Genomic DNA, 18,454 nt, shown 5'->3' with positions numbered 1-18,454 from the left:
GTGGGATGTACAGCTGTCAATGCTAGCATGAAGGATAAACTGGCCAATGCCAAAGCAGAAGTGGGTAGGTGGGGAAGAGAGTTCCAAAACTGAAATCTTCTCACAAAGAATAACCTGCTGGCAGCACCGTCTTATGTTCAGGGCCTCCATTTTAAGTGCCTCTGGTGCTGACCCCAACAGTGGGAGCATGGCACAAGGAAAGAGGCAGTCTCTCAGCTGTCCAACTATTTGAGGTTTGTCCCCAAAATGTTATCAATTTTACTTTACTTCGCTCTTTCCAGGTTAAAGCCAACACCTTGAATTCCACATAAAAGATCATTAGAAGCCAATGCATCTCCAGTGAGTGGAATAGTTACAACAGGTTGTACCTCCTTTGTTCGGCACCCTCAGGACCTCAGTGGTCCTGAATGTGGGATTTTGCCAGACCAGAGAAGGTTAATGCCCCACTCTCTGGCCAACCACAATCACTCCCTCCAAACACAGCTGCCTGGCTCTCTGGGTGCAGCTCGCTACTGCAGCTTGGCCATCCAGCTCCAGCCCCATGGGGCTGCTGGGGAAGCCAGCACTCAAGCCCCGGTCTCCCACAGTGGGCTGCTAGAGCAAGCTGGCACTCTGGCCCTGGTGTCCTGCCTGAGGCAAGCCAGTGCTCTGGCCTCCTGCCCAAGGCTGCCAGTCTCCCGGGGTGCGGGGGGTGGGGTGGGGAAAGCTGTCAGTGGACTTGACCTCAAACTGGGCCTTGCTGCCCTCTGCAGGGATGCTACCTACTTGCCCCCATGCCCCAATACTCTGGTCCAGGAATATCCTTCATCCTGCCAGACAAGAGAGTGCCAGTTTTTGGACGTGCAACCTGTACAAGGAAACCATGTGACAGGTCATATGGAGACTGGACCAGATGAAAAAAATAGCATAGCATTCTTTCATAGGCCAAGCTTTGCTCAGCATTGGAGGTAGTGGGCATTTCTGGGAGCTGGTTATGGTTCCAGGTCACTGACTTTTATTGCCAACCCTGGCCTTGATATTACATAAAGCTGCTACAAGAGTTGGAAGTTCTACCACTGGATTTGAGGCTTCAACAGACCCTTCCTCTTTGGAATAGTAATGAGTTGCTCAAGTAACTCATACATCTGATGAAGCGGGTCTTTGCCCACAAAAGCTTATGTTCCAAAATATGTTAGTCTATAAGGTGCTGCAGGACTTCTTGTTTTTGAACTGAGTGCAACAGAATGATAATGTTTTTTCAGAATGAATTTTCTGAATAGAATAGACACTGGGATGACTAAGAGATGGGAGAAAAGGGACACTTCAAGTTGCCCATGCAGGACAACAACAGGAGACCGTTGCTCTTAGAATCTTGATGTCGCACTGCTTGGAACAAAAGATGTTGAAATTCTTTCATTTGAGAGGCAAACTGGGTTTGAGATGGTGTTCTCCACTGTGTACGAGGTTGTTCTGCAATGAAGTGTACAATTTACATTAATGCTTGGTGGTCAAATGCCAGCCGAAGCAGTCTGCTTATAAGTTCTGAGCCCCCAGCATGTACACAGCAGAAATGGGGACATGGTTCCACACATACTAATTCCATAAAATGACTTCCTCTATTTAAAAAAAAGTGGGATGGATTTTGCCCCTCTTTGTTTATACAGAAGACGGTCACCAAGTTGTATGACATTTGCCAGACACGTCAGGATCATATGGGTTAGAGGAATACAGTATAGGCATGTCTGACTGCTTTTAGTTTCATGAATATTGATATACATCCAGGTCTACTAAGGCATCTACACAGCCTCTGAATCTTAAAGAGGGTCACACAACATAGGGTGTAACACCCCACATAGAGACAAGCCCACACAACTCCATAGCACCAGAGCTGCCACTGTGCACTAAGCGCCTGTAAGAACAAACTGACCAGGGGCAGAATCCAACCCAAAATTCACCCCAGGTCCTCCACCTAGTGACAATTTAGTGGGTGATGACAAGCCATAATCATTTACTAACGGGTTCTGCACTCAAGGTGGCTGAAAGCCCTTGTCCTAAGTAGGGGTATGTCTATCCTGCACACACTACAGCTACAGCACTGTATACACAAACTTGTTACAGTGGCAGAAGCAGTTTCTATTTATGGTAAATCCTATTAAGCCCAAATATTAATCACTATGACGTGGCTGAAGTGGGGGAGGGAGAGTGGAAAGAATATTACAGATACTACAATGCACATGGAAGGTCTAATGAACTCTACCACACTGTATAGTAGATGGCACTAATATTTGCATGCCTTGGCTGGATTTCCAATTTAATTCCTAAGTTTCAATGAAAACTGTCTTGAAGGACCCCAAAGTCTTCATTTACTTCAGAGAGGACAAAAATCAGAGCCAGTTTCCTTGACCAAAGTAATTTGGACTTTGACCAAAAAAAGAGTACGCATTCTAGGTTTTTTCAAGCCCTGCAGTCAGCTGTATATCAGGAGCAGGACAGCAATACCTATATCTTTACTCCCCCCATATAGGCAATATGAAATTAGAATTGGTAAAGTAATTTTGACAGCCTCAAATGAAAGTGACCATGTTATTTCAGAAATAGGGAGTGGAAGGAAAACCAATGTTTCACAGAAAGCCACAACTAGCCTGGAGTTTTACTTAAAGAAAAGGGACAACATCATGCTAAGGCTCTTTGTATCTATCTGGAAGAGATGGTAATGCAAAGTCTATAACCAGGGCAGTTTAAGAAGTGGGGGAGCTGGGGGGAAGGGGAAAGAAACACGGTCAAGCAATTTGGATGGTGCTGCTCTCGTCCAAGGGTAACTCCCTGTAAAAGTATTCCTTCTACCACACAGGTCTAAATCCTTGGCACTGCACTTCCTGCTAGCCATCTCCATATTTACCAGTGGTGTGTCCCTTCCTTTTATATCACCTATACACAGATATTGTTCCCAAACTGAACTAGTAGTTTGCACTCAGAAGTCCTCAGATTCCCAGAGTCATAATTCAAAAACTGGAAAGTTCCCCAAATTGGAGAACTATCTATACTGACAAAAAGAGGTTAGGTTTTTTTCCTCTAGCCATGTAATATTTAGACTTATCTATGCATTATTAGGTCCATAAAACATTTTAAAATATAAGCCAGAGTTCATGTGGTGAAAGCGGAAACCTCTTTAAATCACTAAAGCATTATGAAAAGTTTTGTACATCTTTATTCCATGGTTCCAGGTTTGCCTATAGATACAGAACTGCACCTGAAATTGAATTTCTTCCCCAAATGACATTGGTTGACTAGAGTGAATTTGAGCTACATATTTCATTGACAAGTGGCAACATGACCTTATTATCCCCATTATACTGGCAATAAGCCTGGATACAACTGTCTCGAAGGACAACAGTGCACGAGTTGATTATGTCAGCCACTGAGAGTGTTAAACAATTTGCTTATAAGTTCTCAGAAATGATTGTCTAATAAAAACTGCAGCATACAAACTGTTAACATCTTACATATACAGATGTACACAGCATAATAAAACAAGACTAACTTCTGAAAATACCAGGTTTTATTCACACCCCAGTGGTAAACAATAACCTTAATATGATTACTAGGCTTCTTTTAAAGATCACTGTCACATAAAATACAAAACCCATAGCATAAACAAGCAGACAGTTATGAACATTTAAGGTGGTCTTGTTGGAAGTTAAACAAATTATTCTAGTCTTCTGAAGTAATCAAATCCAAAAATGCATTGTCTCCTAGTTAGTACAAGTCACTGCCATTTCTCTAACAAGGTAATGAAGGCACAGCTAGTGCAAGCAGATGAACCCATTCAAACTACTGGGCTGAAAATACTTTGGTTGGTTCTTCAGGAGAGGATTTTCTCTAAACAAATATTGGTCTTGGCTAACAAGTTCTGATAATCTTCACAGCTGCAGTCTAATAGCTACATGACAAAAGACTTCACAAGAACCAAACTACGTAGCAATGAATTAACATATTCATGCTTTTGGGAATTTACTGCATTCTACATATTGGCAGAAAATTATACTATTAAAATGCTAGGTAGAAGGAACCTACATTTTAAATTGATCCTTGTGTTTGATTTTATTTTAACAAATTATTTATTTAATTCTACCAAGAAGATACAAAACATAAGGCTGTAAGTAACTAATAGTTGTGTTTAGGCTATTACAGTGCAGGTAATCCTCAAGGCCACATACACACTGCTTCACTGCTGCTTGCATTCTGCTGGGTTTTGATCCTTCTGTTGAAGAGTGGGAAAGAGTCAGTGTACAGATATCAACTTATTTTTCTAAGCCACTTATCAAAGCTGTCAAGGAAATCAAGTTTCAATTAAAAGCTTTTCAGAATTAACAGTTCAGCTGTTCAGAATCTTGCATCTTCTCTCCCTTATCCCCACTGTACATAATATTATACCACCGGGTATTCAAACCTCTTGATGAGCTCAGTACGTTAAAGCCATCTTTGAATAACTAAATACAAGAGGATGCCTGTTTTTATCTTTGGATGGGAGCTGCAGTAGCCATTGGCAGCAACACAGCACTCCTCATAACAGATATATCACCCTGCTGTAGGATGCTCCTATACTTCAGGATTCTGAGCCAAGGAGGTCTTTCCTTAACCCCAGGAGCATCAGCAGTCCAAACACAGGCTCACTGCACAGGTCATCATGTATAATGATGGCATGAAGGATAAAATGTTCCCCTCAAGGCTCCCAAGGCATACAACCTAACAAAACAACACTCGTACACCATGGTGCTTGTGGTTTCTAAGACCATATTTCGCAGCACTTGTCACAAGTGACGTACATACAAATCAATCCCTGTTTGCACTGCTCAGGAAAAGAGCCATTGAGTGTGTTACCTGGGTTAAAAGGAAAGCCAAATCTTATAAGATATGGACAAATTCAAATGACTACCAGTAGTGGAAAGTTTAACTGCTCGAACGTCATACACAGCAGACGTCACCTTTTGAAAACCTGGCTCCTGACCTGCATCATTAACAAAAGCATAAAATCCTGAAAATGGATGATGGTCACTGAGATGACATGCTGAATACCCTTCACACGTAAAGTGATTTAATGACCGACCTACAGGGTGATGGATCTGGAAATGACAACCTAAATGAGTCAGCAGAACCCGACCCCTAGACATCAAATGCAAGCTTACAGCTAATTTGCTACGAACAATATGGTAGGGTGAGTAGTAAGATATACATTGGATTATATGGCACAGTCTGTCTAACACTAACTATTTTCTTCATAATCTCAATTAAGGACAAGTCTCAATCAATTGTGGTAATGGAAGAACTGGCAAAGGGGTTTCATATCTTGCTAAATCCTGGACATACTAAGCATGGTATCTAAGCCAGTGGTTTGCAGTCTTTTTTCATTTGCAGACACCTTTGGAAATTAACGCAGTGGTCCACAGCCATTGACATTTTTGATCAAAAACTGAAGAAACAGAATTAAATTATAAATGTTGCACATGTTCAACATGGCAATAGATGCAGCATGAGAATGGGCTCTAAACCACGGGCTTCTATGGTAGAGACAACAATTCTGGATTTTTGACTTGTAGATAGGAGCATTCACATACTTTTGATTGGACAGAAAACAATGCCTTTTCTGGAATCTGAAGCTATCACCACAGACAATCTTTTTCAGACCCCTGAGTCTGTCGACCCCATGGGTCCATGGAGCACAGATGGAAAGCCACTGAGCTACAGGTATTTCAAGTATCTGCATTATCTGCCTAACAATGTGTAGAATGGGGATAAAGTATGATCAAGTTGCTTTTAATGTTATGAGCATCCCCCTTTTCTGCAATGTTTTTTTCTGAAACCACCCCGAGCAGGCATCTTATAATGGATATAACCAACTATCCATTGTCATCCGAGTAACAGTGGTGCTTCCAACATCATGCATATTTGAGTATGGTTTGGTCCCCACCTCAAAAGTTACTAATAGTCTTCATTAAGACCGGATTTAGATCCTTGATCAGCGCACAGCAGTCCCAGAAGTAGCTGGATAAATGCTATCTATTTTGACGATTAGGTTTCAAAAAATCCCACTAGCTCATCTAGAATAAGGGGTTGATGTAGAGGAAGAGTAAGAATTTTCAGATGCCCTATACTACCCAAATTAAGCTGAGAATCTGCATCAAATTTGGAAGTATGCAAAACACAATCAGCAATCCTTTCTGAACATTCATATTGCCATCTTTTAATGTCATCATGAAGTCTCTGTTCTCTAACCACTAAACATCTATGATGTTTCCCTTTTTTGGAAGCGTGCAGGGAAAGACTGCAATGAGATGGGCTCTCAGCCAAGCGATATATTCCTTGTCACAAAAGGAGGGAATATAACCCATTGCTTATCATCAGAAGAGCTACGTTTAGTTTTCTTTAGAGCTCTCTTGTAGGTTCTACTTGGTACAAAAATGATCATCTTCAAGGAAGACAGGCCAAATCCTCTCCTTAGTCTTAAAATACAGCTCTAGTCACCCTTAAGAAATTTCACCCAACCCAAAAGGATATGTTCTCCTTGATGGTGCAACCAAATGCAGGATAAACTTTGTTACAACCACTAGCCAAATTAATGATAAATTTATCCAACTACAGAAGATTTTAACAGCATTTACTTAAGATGAAGTAAAATTTTATTTTCTTTATGAATAGGAAAACTTGCTGAAAAAAAGCTTGCTTCTGTGTATTTATTAAACACAAAAAACTTGTTTGTAATACTTCAGTTTTTTTAAGAAAACCCTAACCACATATTTTAAAATGTTACTGAAATAAAATTTGAGTGACAATGTTGCTTGGCAAAACTTAAAGTAAAAAGTGAGGTATTAAAACCATCTCAGAGAACAATTTAGTTAACTATGTTACAGGAATTACGAGTTGGATATTGCAGATTTAAAGGTCACTTTAAATTAACTGAATAAGCTATTTTAATGAAATACCCTAATACTACTAACTGGCACTACCCACCTTTGGGTCATAATCTGGATCATTTTCTTCGTCCGCTTCTTCTTCTCCTTCCTGAAAGGCAGAAAGCATCAAATAAAGTGTTTGTTTAAAATTAAATGCACTGAGTGCAGTTAACAGGTTCCTCTGATATGTGTAAGTTTTAATCAGCGTAAAAATAACCTGGTTATCTACGCTTCGTAACTGTTCAAGATGCATTATACATAACCATTACAAGTAGGCATGTGTGTAAAAATCAGAAGGTTTCTCCCTACTGGTACCTGTCAAATTACGTGCGCAGCTCCTGAAGTGGTGCCTTCATGGCAATGTATAAAGGTCCCTACCAACCTACTGACTCTTCAGTTCCTTCTTGCCGGATACGTGAACAGGGGCAAGGCAGGTGGGCCTTGGAATTGCCAAGAGCAACAAATGTTGAAGAACAAGACAGACGCTGCTCCAATGACCATGATTTACAGTAAGGCAAAAAACAAGAGGTGGTAGGTCAGCAAGGAACTACATACATCACCATGAAGGCGCCGCTCCAGGGGGTTTCCACAGCCAATCCGACAGGTACTGTTAAGGGGAAAAACAAAAAAAAAAAAAAAAAATCTTCCAAAGATCATGCATGTGGTGCACACACATCTGCTTGGAATTGACAAAATGAAGAATGAAAAGAACATTGAATTGGGTATCTGTGTTTATCCTGAATTAGCTTTTAGAATAAATTTCTATACTACTTTTAGGATGAAAGCTCTGCCCTTAAATACACTTGTGCCACTAGTACAAAATCTGCATGCATCTGATGGCAAATTAATATCTTTCAGCTTTGCTTTTGTCATTTCAAACTTACGTTTATAAAACAGCTAAACCAATAAAGTCTTACACATTGGAGAAATACACAGAACATTTGCATTTACTGTTAAGAAACTTCAGTAACTTGCAAACTGCATCAGCTGTCAGAGATGAAAAAAGCTTCCCCCAAAATGAAGTATTCATACATACTCATCTAACCCATTTTTATAACTCACCTCATCATCTGCCTCCTCACCTTCTTCATCATACTAAGAGAGGAAAAAAAAGGTTTATTGTACAATGTTGTAAATAGTCTTCCTTGATGTTTTTGTAAGGTATGCGGAAACCAAAGAATTTCCATGTTAAAATGCATTACTTTCTACATCCCCCGGCCCAAAGGGGCATTTAACTTTAATTCAGCTCTAATCAAAAAGTTTTTCTAGATCCAGGTTAAAAGTGGTCACATATAATGAACACTGAAACCATTTATTGTGCAAATAAGAATGCAAAATAAGCTTCAACAAAGAAAAGAGAAGTTACTCACCGTAGTAACGGTGGTTCTTCGAGATGTGTCCCCGTGGGTGCTCCACAATAGGTGTCGGGCTCGCCCGGCGCCGCAGATCGGATCTTCCAAGCAGTTTCTGCCGGACCGCGCATGCGCCGGCGCGCGCCGCTCCCTTGCGCGCTCCTGGCTATGTGCGTGATCCGGTCCCCGCCAGTTCCTCGACCAACCGCCTCGGGTGCCCCTGCAAAACACTAGACAGAGATCCGAAGCGGGGAGGATGGGCGGGTAGTGGAGCACCCACGGGGACACATCTTGAAGAGCCACCGTTACTATGGTGAGTAACTTCTCTTTCTTCTTCGAGTGTCCCCATGGGTGCTCCACAATAGGTGACTACCCAGCAGTAACCCAAGATAGGAGGTGGGTAATCGGATTATGTGCAGCTTGTCCCCGAGAGGACCGCTGCAGAGAGACGGGTATCCTCTTGGAATACCCTGTGAAGGGCGTAATGTTTGGCGAAGGTGTCGTAGGATGACCAGGTCGCCGCTCTGCAAATGTCTTTTAACGCAACGCCCCTGAAAAAGGCTGTTGATGCCGCCACCGCCCTGGTGGAATGAGCCCTGGGAGTGGCCGATAAAGGAGTCTTTTTGAGCTCGTAGCACATTTTTATGCAGGATACAATGTGCTGTGAGATCCTCTGCGAGGAGAGACCTTCTCCTTTCGATTTGGGAGCAAGGGAGACTAGGAGTCTATCCGTTTTCCGGAAGGACTTGGTCCTGTCTACGTAGAAGGCTAGCGCCCTCCTCACGTCCAGGAGGTGTAGGCGCGCCTCTTCGTTGGAGTTATGAGGCTTTGGATAAAACGAGGGTAGAACAATAGGTTCGTTAATGTGAAACTCGGAAGAAACTTTGGGAACAAAGGCTGGATGCAGCCGTATGGTTACCGCCTCCTTGGAAAAAACAGTGCAGGGTGGCGTTGCCATGACTGCCGCGAGCTCGCTCACCCTACGAGCTGACGTAATTGCAAGAAGAAAGGTCGTCTTTATTGTAAGGAGGCAGAGGGGAACCGTGGCCAAGGGCTCGAACAGTGGTCCCATTAGCGTGGTAAGCACCAGGTCCAAGTTCCACGAAGGTGGAATCGGTTTCTGAGGGGGGTATAGGTTTACCAACCCTTTGAGGAACCCAGTAACCGTAGGGTGGGCGAACACCGTGTGCCCTTCCTCCTCATGTCTGAACGCCGAGATGGCGGCAAGGTGGACCTTCAACGAGGATAGTGAGTCCTCCTCTCGAGGTCCAGTAAATACTCTAGTATTGTAGGAATAGGCACCAAAAGGGGGGCCAGCTGTTTGGTAGAACACCAAGCCGTGAAGCGAGTCCATTTTTGCTTGTAGGTCTTCCTGGTGGAAGTCCTCCTGCTACTTTCTAGGACTTGCTGTACTTCCACTGTGCATGTGCTCTCTAGGGAGCTGAGCCATGGATTAACCACGCTTGCAGTCGCAGGCTTTGGGGGTGCGGGTGCACTATGGACCCCTGGGCTTGCATGAGCAGATCCGGCGCCACCGGAAGAGGCATCGGTGGACGGTCCGACATGCGCAGGAGTAGGGGGAACCGTTGTTGTCGATCCCACGTTGGGACTATCAGGATCATCCGGGCCCTTTCCCTCCTGGCTTTCTGCAAGACTTTGTGGATCAGCACTGTGGGAGGAAACGCATAAAGCAGGGGGCCCCTCCACGGGATTGCGAACGCGTCCCCCAGGGACCCCCATCCCAGTCCTGCCCTGGAGCAGAATCGTGGGCACTTCTTGTTGTGCTGAGTGGCAAACAGGTCTATTTGGGGAAAACCCCATGCGTGCAAAATCGGCCGTAGCAGATCGGGACGGATCTGCCACTCGTGTGTGAGTGCAAAACGCCTGCTCAGCTGGTCTGCCTTCACATTGTGCACACCCGGCAAGTACGAGGCTTTCAAGATTATATTGTTGGCGATGCACCAGTTCCATAAGCGGATTGCTTCCGCGCATAAGGCACGGGATCGAGCTCCTCCTTGCCTGTTTATATAAAAAATGGTGGAGGTATTGTCTGTACTGATCCCGACGACTTTGCCTTGTATGTGGTCTCGAAAGTGTCTGCAGGCGTTGAACACTGCTCTGAGCTCCAGTATATTTATGTGTAGTGACTGTTCCGTGGGTGACCGCAGTCCTTGAGTCACTTCTTCGCCCATGTGCGTTCCCCACCCTATGAGGGAGGCATCTGTAGTGAAAAAAACCGATATTTGCGGCTGATGGAAGGGTACCCCTGTTAGCAGGTTCCTGGGGTTTACCACCATTGTAGGGATTTGCGCACCCCGGCTGTGGGCGACACCACCCTGTGAACGGTGTGTACTGCCGGTTTGTATACACTCGCCAGCCAGTGCTGCATGCTGCGCATGTGTAACCTGGCGTTCTGTACTACGAACGTCGCCGCTGCCATGTGGCCTAGCAGCTGTAAGCACATCAAGACCGGCACCGTAGGGCTGAAGGTGATGACCTGCACGAGGGAACCGATGGCCCGAAAGCGAGCCTCTGGTAGATATACTCTCGCTGTAACCGAGTTTATGTGAGCCCCTATGAACTCTATGTCCTGCGTGGGGTCTATTTTTGATTTTTCCAGATTGATAACCAGGCCGAGTGAAGAGAACGTGTTTGCTGTGACGCGTATCATGCGCAGAACCTCCCCCTTCGAGGCCCCTTTGAGCAGGCAGTCGTTCAGATACGGGAAAATAAATACCCCCTGTCTGTGCAGGTAGGCTGACACCACTGCCAAGGTCTTGGTGAAGACTCTGGGGGCCGAGGAGAGGCCAAACGGTAGGACCTTGTATTGGAAGTGTTCGTTGCCTACCATGAACCGGAGGAATCGCCGGTGAGCCGGATGGATAGTTATGTGGAAGTACGCGTCTTGTAAATCGAGGGCTGCGAACCAGTCTCCATCGTCCAGTGCTATAAGGATGGAGGCGATTGTGGTCATCCGAAAACGTTGCTTGCGCAGGTACCTGTTGAGGCCGCGAAGGTCTAAGATGGGCCTCCAGCCTCCTGTCTTTTTCTCCGTGAGGAAGTACCTGGAGTAGAACCCTTTCCCTTGCAGTTGCTCCGGCACTCTTTCCACTGCCCCTATGAGCATGAGATGGTCCACCTCCTGCCTGACCCTCGCTACATGGGAGGCCTCCTGGAGGTGGGGCTTGGGTGGAGGTCGTGACGGTGGGAGCGACTGGAAGGGGATGGTGTGCCCCGTGGCTATGATCTCCAGCACCCATTTGTCTGTGGTGATCCTTTGCCACTGGTCGTAGAATGGTCAGAGGCGATGGTGGAATAGTCGCTTCGGATGACCTTGTGCGATGGTAGTGATGGCGCAGCCCTGGATCTGTATGTCAAACTTGTGGCCTTTGGCCCCGCCCCGAGGACGCACGGCTCTGTTGTGAACGTCGCCTGGGAGTTCTGTACTGCTGGTGCTGTTGAAGTCGCCCTTGCTCGTAACCCCTGTGGTACTGGGGGCGCTGTTGCTGGTACTGGTACCGTCTTTGTTGAGGGTAGTACCTTCTCTTTCTGTATGGAGGGGTGTAAATCCCCAGGGTCCTGAGTGTGGCTCTTGAATCTTTACTGGAATGAAGGACCGAGTCAGTTGATTCAGCAAACAGCTTCTGCGAGTCGAAGGGAAGGTCAACTATCTTCGCCTGCAGATCCCTCGGTATACCCGAAGTCTGGAGCCAGGACTCCCTTCGCATCACCACTGCCGTTGCTGTGGAACGTGCTGCTGTGTCCGCAACGTCCAGGGCGATCTGAACTCCCGTCCTCGAGGCCGCGTAGCCTTCTTGCACTATGGCCTTAAGCACCGGCTTTTTGTCCTCTGGAAGCGAGTCCATGAGGGAGGTTAACCTGGAATAGTTGTCGAAACTGTGGTTCGCTAAGTGCGCTGTGTAATTTGCCATTCGCAACGTTAAAGTGGAGGAGGAGTAGACCTTTCTGTCGAACAGCTCTAGCTTCTTGGCATCTTTGTCTGTTCCCCCTGTCCTGAATTGAGATGTCTTTGATCTTTGTTGCGACGACTCCACCACCAAGGAATTTGGCTGTGGGTGGCTGAACAGGAACTCCATGCCCTTCGCCAGCACGAAGTATTTCTTATCTGCTCTCTTTTGGACAGGCGGAATAATCGCAGGGGTCTGCCATATCGTAGTGGCGGACTCTAAGATCGCTTCATCAAGCGGTATTGCTACTCTGGAGGAGGCCGGAGGTCTCAAATTTTTGAGGAGCTTATGGTGTTTCTCTTGCACCTCTGCTGTCTGCATGCCTTGCGTGAAGGCCACCCTCTTAAACAGCTCTTGAAACTGTTTGAGATCGTCCGGAGGATGGACGTCCCCCGGGGCCGTAGCCTCGTCCGGGGAGGAGAGCGAGGAACCGCTGGGGTACGTCTCTCTGGACCCTTCCGGTTCCTGCTGGTGATGGTACATCCTCTCACTAGAGGTTTGCGAGGGAAAATCTCGGGGTTCCATAACCAGTCCCCCCTGAGATGCTTGAGTCTCTGTCCCCGGTCGCAATTGCCCTCGGGGGTACGAGATCGTCTGTGGGGATCTTTCCCTAGTAGATTGCCGATGGTGTCTATGCCCCGTGTGGTAGGGGCGACCATGGCAGTATAGGCACTGTTCTTGGGAAGGTGACCTAGACCACTCCCTTGGTGCATACCCTCTGCGTCTGGGGGAGGGAGATCGTCGAGACACTGGAGAGAGCGATTTTGCATAATAGTCCAGCGGTTCAAACCCCAGGAAGGGTGAAGGTGGTCCCAGCCAGGGTGAGGCTGGTTGCAAAAATGGAGAAGGGGGCTCCGGGTAGGCTAGGGGGGACCCCTGCCTTCTGGTTGGAGTCTGCAACATAAGCGGAGGGCTGTGAGAAAGCAACTCCACAGCCCTGTCCGGAGAGGGGCTGCAATGCCTCCTCTTGTGTGCAGCCTTCCCCCTCCCTGGAGGAGGTAACTCCACCCCCTGACGCACAGGGGATCCCGGCCCCGTCCGCACTGTGCTCGGCACGCTCGAAGGCGGTGCCGCACGTGCGGTGTCCTTCCGTGCCTGCAGGCTGCGTGCCTGCGCGCTCTGCACCGCCGGTTCCCCGGGGGTTGGTGCCGCTGCCTGCGGTGCCGCCGGTACCGGCACTTGTTTAGCCGCCGCCCTGCCTGTGGTGCGGGGCGGCTGGCTGATTATCGGAGGCTGAGCTGCTTCCACGTGGCTCTCCGTGCCGCCGCCGATCAGCTGTTGCTGCGGCTGGGGGCTGCTCGCTCCTCCCGTCCCGCTCGCTGTTGCTGCCGGCAGGGATCGGGCTGGGGAGGCTTTCCTCCGTTTTTGCACTGATGGGGTGAGGGAGGCAGCTTTCCTTTTATGGGCCCCGGAGGGTCCCTCCTGCTGCGGCCGCTCCGGCACGTCTGGCTGGAGGGCCTTATCAAAAAGCAGCATTTTAAGCCGCATCTCCCTGTCTCTCCTTGCTCTGGCTGTTAATTTAGCACAGGAGCATTTCTGTGCAACATGGGACTCCCCTATGCATAGACTGTGCCCATCAGACGCTGGCATCGCCTCTCGGCAGGACTCACATTTTTTAAATCCTGAAGAGGACATAGTTGGTGAGTCTTTCAGTTGTTAGATGGGTACTTAGCACCTTCTCTGTGCTGTTTTCCCCTTCTGATGGCCTGCCGCAGCAGGAGGACTGATGGCCCTATGCTCCTGGCCTCCGGCGCTTGTCACTGGGACTGGATTGAAGCTGTCCCGCTTGTAGTTTGTTTGTTGCTTTTGTTTTTGTTTTTGTTTTTTTTTTTGCAAAAAAGACAACCGGCTAACTTGCAGTAGCCTAAGTACTTGAAAAACTTTAAAGAAAAACAGTTAAAGTCATTGAATACACTACTTGGCCTTAGCCTAGTTTGGATTCCGTCTGCAGCCGACGGCGGTTAAGAGGAACTGGCGGGGACCGGATCGCGCACATGGCCAGGAGCGTGCAAGGGAGTGGCGCACGCCGGCGCATGCGCGGTCCAGCAGAAACTGCTTGGAAGATCCGATCTGCGGCGCCGGGCAAGCCTGACACCTATTGTGGAGCACCCACGGGGACACTCGAAGAAGAAGCAGTCTTCTACTTTAAGAATAAAGCCTATAGTTAAGTGTTAACATATTTATTTCACAGGCATAAGTATATATTTTATTAAAGACAGTGTTGGAAGCCACACCTATCACTGATCTCTGGCTCTTCCCCTAGTAAGACACCACTTTCAGTTGTTTTTAGCTGGAAAAAGTTGCATAACTAACAGTTCTGGCTGAAGTTTTCCATGCCAAGTGTCAGCCTCAGGTTTAATTTTTTAAAGAATATAGCTAGGAAGAGATAATGTATTAATATTGACAAAACTGTTGTGACTTTGTCTCTGAATAACACTCAAAACTTTGGAGTGGGAATTAGAAATCTGGCAGGGATGAGCCTTTTGGTGTCCCCATGAAATGCACCCAAATTTGGTGGAGTTAGGAGTCTGTGGAAGACTGAAGCTTGCACACACTCAGTCAAGACTTGCCACGATTTAACAGGTAGAATTGCCGAAGATTGTCTTCGCTGAGCACGGCTTGAGCTTCCCATTAGCTCCTAGTGCTGACCAGACTGCACGTGCCAGCCAATGTTCCTCCTAATTCTTTCCAACCATGGGCAGACTAAATTTTGTTACGTGCACCAAAGCACGAGGAGATAGAAGAACTTATGCCTAGTACAACAGTTTCCTTCAGAGCTAGCAAGAAACCAAAGATCAAGTTTCAGTTCTGCCAGTGCCAGCAAGTATCTATGAACCCAATGGCAAAGTGTGCTTCATCCTCATCTAAACGATTGCCCACAATAAACACAGGATGACAACCTATTGCTCCTAATCAGGTAACTTCCTTAGCATAAAAGTGGCAGTGGACCGAAAGGTTCCAATGCTACTCACGATCCATTTCTCAATATGATGGCCACAAGACTGAATCCCTCCCTCATTTGCTCTTTCAAAGGAAGATGGAACTAAAAACTTGTAAAGAGAACATTCAGATTGCAAAATAAATAAAAATAGTCAAAGAACTCAGGTTAGGAAAATACAGAATTAGGGCTTCTTGTGCAACCTTAATCTGACACCCTTAGATATATATTCTACTATGAAACAATCATATATTTTTAAAATAAGGTTGTTTCATTCTTTGAATACAAAGAATGATGCCCTCTAACAGGCAACACTTCAAAATTTGGTTCTTATGACTGTTCAGTATGAGCCCCTCATTTACATTATTTCACCTGATTTAAAGACAAAATTAATAATTTCCTCAGTCTTTTCTATGATGCTTATTACAATAAAAGTACAGAAGTGATTCACAAATATTATTTTCACACCTCTGAGATTGAGTATTTACCCCTCATTTTAGATTGAAAACCAAGACAGAGATCATGGCTACAAATTCATACTAATTTTGGGTACCCAATTTGAGTAATCCTGGACCTGATTTTTTATCTTATTTTTACCCAAGCAACTTAAATTCTGGCATGATTTAAAAGAAAATTATGATTCAAAAGTTAAGTATTTTTTTACATTATATACACATGGATTTTTTTTTTTTTAAAACAGTGAGTTCTGTCTAGATTAGAAGACATACAAACAAAATGGGCCCTATTCTGTAGTCAGCATTTTCTGACCCTACATCCAGCATAGATGAGCTCATGCCACTGTGTGGAGTCATGCGCCAATGGAAGAGCCAGGCTACACCTGCACTTGCTCCCTTCTTTGAAGGGTACATGGTAATCAGGTTGATGAGAGATTACTAATTAAAGTGCTGAGAAGCGTACGAAGCATGTCATTAGGCTAATTCGCACCCCCCCCCCCCAAAACTCTGAAGTGACAAACTTCAAAGTACCAGCGTGCCGTGTAGCCACGGGAACATGGAAGTGCCTTTACTCCCCACTTTGACACTTCATGGCCGTGTCTACACTAGCCCCAAACTTTGAAATGGCCACGCAAATGGCCATTTCAAAGTTTACTAATGAAGCGCTGAAATACATATTCAGCGCCTCATTAGCATGCGGGCGGCCGCGGCACTTTGAAATTGACACGGCTCGCCGCCACGCGGCTCGTCTCGACAGGGCTCCTTTTCGAAAGGCCCCGCCTACTTCAAAGTCCCCTTATTCCCATCTGCTCACAGGAATAAGGGGACTTCAAAGTAGGCGGGGTCCTTTCGAAAAGGAGCCCCATCGGGACAAGCCGCATCAATTTCGAAGTGTCGCGACCGCCCGCCTGCTAATGAGGCACTGAATATGTATTTCAGCACTTCATTAGTAAACTTCTAAATGGCCATTTTGAAGTTTGGGGCTAGTGTAGACACGGCCCATAAGGTTAATTCTCCCCCACACCAACTTCAGAGTGTCAAAGTGGTGAGTAAAGGCACTTCCAAGTGCCCGTGGCTACATGGCACGCCCATACTGTGAAGTTTGACACCTCATCAGACTGATTCTCCCCCACAGCAACTTTGAAGTGCTTCATATGCATTGCAGCATTTTGTTAGTAATCTCCCCTCAGCCTGATTACTATGCCCCCTTTTGAAGAAGGTGGAAGTGTAGACATAGCCTCAGTGTTTTACACTAGCATACCTTTAAGACCTGGCCTTAATTTTTTTCAGCGCTGTGGAAAGTTACCTGTTCTGTATGAACAGTTCAGTCTAGCCTACCTCTAACACAGAAATTCTGTCAACCGAACTGCATCTGTTAATCTAACTGGGAAACAGTGGCTAAGTTATTTACTACAGCGAATGAGAAATCCTTTCTAGACACTTGCTGTAGCAAGTGTCTACATGGTAAGTGCTACAGAAGGAAAGTCATAGTTGTGCTGCTGTAATACTTTAAGGCAGTGTTCCCCAATTTTATTTGGCCACAGAACCCTTTTAAACATGAAAGTATTTTGTGGAAACCCATTTCCAGGCTCCCTGACCCCCTACCCCCACCGGCCACCATCTCCAAGGCTTACCCCCCATCCCCAGAGGCTTAAACCACCTCAGCCCCAAGCCGCCCCCACCCCCTACATCCCCAGGATTAACACCCCTGCCCCCAACACACACACACACACACACACACACACACACACACACAGGGTTAACCCACCCCAGCCTCAAACTGGTCCTTGAGACTAACCCATTTGTGGCATGGCTGGAAGCCTACGCTGGGCAGCCACATGCACCCAGTGAAAGGAAGGCTGGCATGGATAAGCAGAGCCACACCCACCAGAGGGGTGAGGTGGCTTGGGTAGCAGGTTGAATGAGGGGCTGTGTGCTGCTGCTGAAATAATGGAACTAAATTCAATTGGTTGAATGGCTAGATCCCTCCTGCTGGCCATTAAACCAATTAAATTTAGTTCTACTGTTTCAGCTGCAGCAGGTCACCTCAAGAGAAGTCAGTGGCAGCAGTGTCCAGAGCTGCAAGTCACTCTCTGAAAAGCCACAATGGAATTTTCGTCGCAGAACGGTTCCACAGAAAACAATCTGGGAAAAAAATGCTTTAAGGTATGTCTGTCTACAGTGAAAGTGGCCACCACAACCCTCAGGGTTTTGTCACATGTAAGGGCCTACCCTGAACACAACTGGAAGTGCTCAGACAGATTTGTGCAGAAAAATCCACACAAAACACCACTAAAGCAACAGAAATCTTATGCATTAGGAATCTTATTAATACGGGTTGTACCTCCCTCGCCCTACCGTATCGGGAATGAGGGGATTTGCTGGATGACGGAAGATCAGCCCCTGCCCCCCGCCCCCCCAAGCTGCCTGGAGGGTGGCCCACTCCTGCAGAGCTCCCTGCTGCTGCACAGCTGCTGGGGTTCCATGCCCAAGCCAGCTTCTCACTGAGGTGTGGGGCACTGCCTTGGCCCCATCTGGAGTCCCTGCTGCTGTGGGGCTGCCAATTAGGCGCCCTGGCCCAGCCACCTTCCTGCCATGGGGCTGTTGGGCTCCTCAAGCCCAACCTGAGGCCCTGAAGTTGCCAGGCTGCTGGTGGGGCTCCTTGGCCTACCAGGCTTCCTGCCCTGAGGGCTGCCAGGCTCCCCCTGACTGGCCAGGGTCCCTGCAGTAGCAAAGCTGCCAACAGAGCTTCCTGCCCCAGCCAGTTCCGCACCCCAAGGCTTGCTGGGCTCCCCTGACCCTGCCAGGATTC

At 46.8% G+C, this 18,454-nt stretch overlaps 1 protein-coding gene across 2 annotated transcripts in view; it reads right to left on the bottom strand.

The window, feature by feature from the left end:
* Positions 1-3,520: 3,520 nt before the first annotated feature.
* The window catches only part of NAP1L1 (nucleosome assembly protein 1 like 1), a 64,882-nt gene continuing 49,948 nt past the window's right edge, over positions 3,521-18,454 (bottom strand). For both annotated transcript variants that reach the window (XM_075012587.1, XM_075012594.1), the window contains exons 13-15: positions 7,992-8,024; positions 6,988-7,038; positions 3,521-4,240 (exon numbers count right to left, since the gene is read on the bottom strand). In XM_075012587.1, the coding sequence (XP_074868688.1) occupies positions 4,205-4,240; positions 6,988-7,038; positions 7,992-8,024 (120 nt within the window). In that variant the 3' untranslated portion in view covers positions 3,521-4,204. The remainder of the gene's footprint in view (positions 4,241-6,987; positions 7,039-7,991; positions 8,025-18,454) is intronic.

This window comes from Carettochelys insculpta, chromosome 1 (genome assembly GCF_033958435.1).
Source record: "Carettochelys insculpta isolate YL-2023 chromosome 1, ASM3395843v1, whole genome shotgun sequence".
Classification (NCBI taxonomy): domain Eukaryota; kingdom Metazoa; phylum Chordata; order Testudines; family Carettochelyidae; genus Carettochelys; species Carettochelys insculpta.
This window is presented reverse-complemented; position numbering and strand designations above follow the sequence as displayed.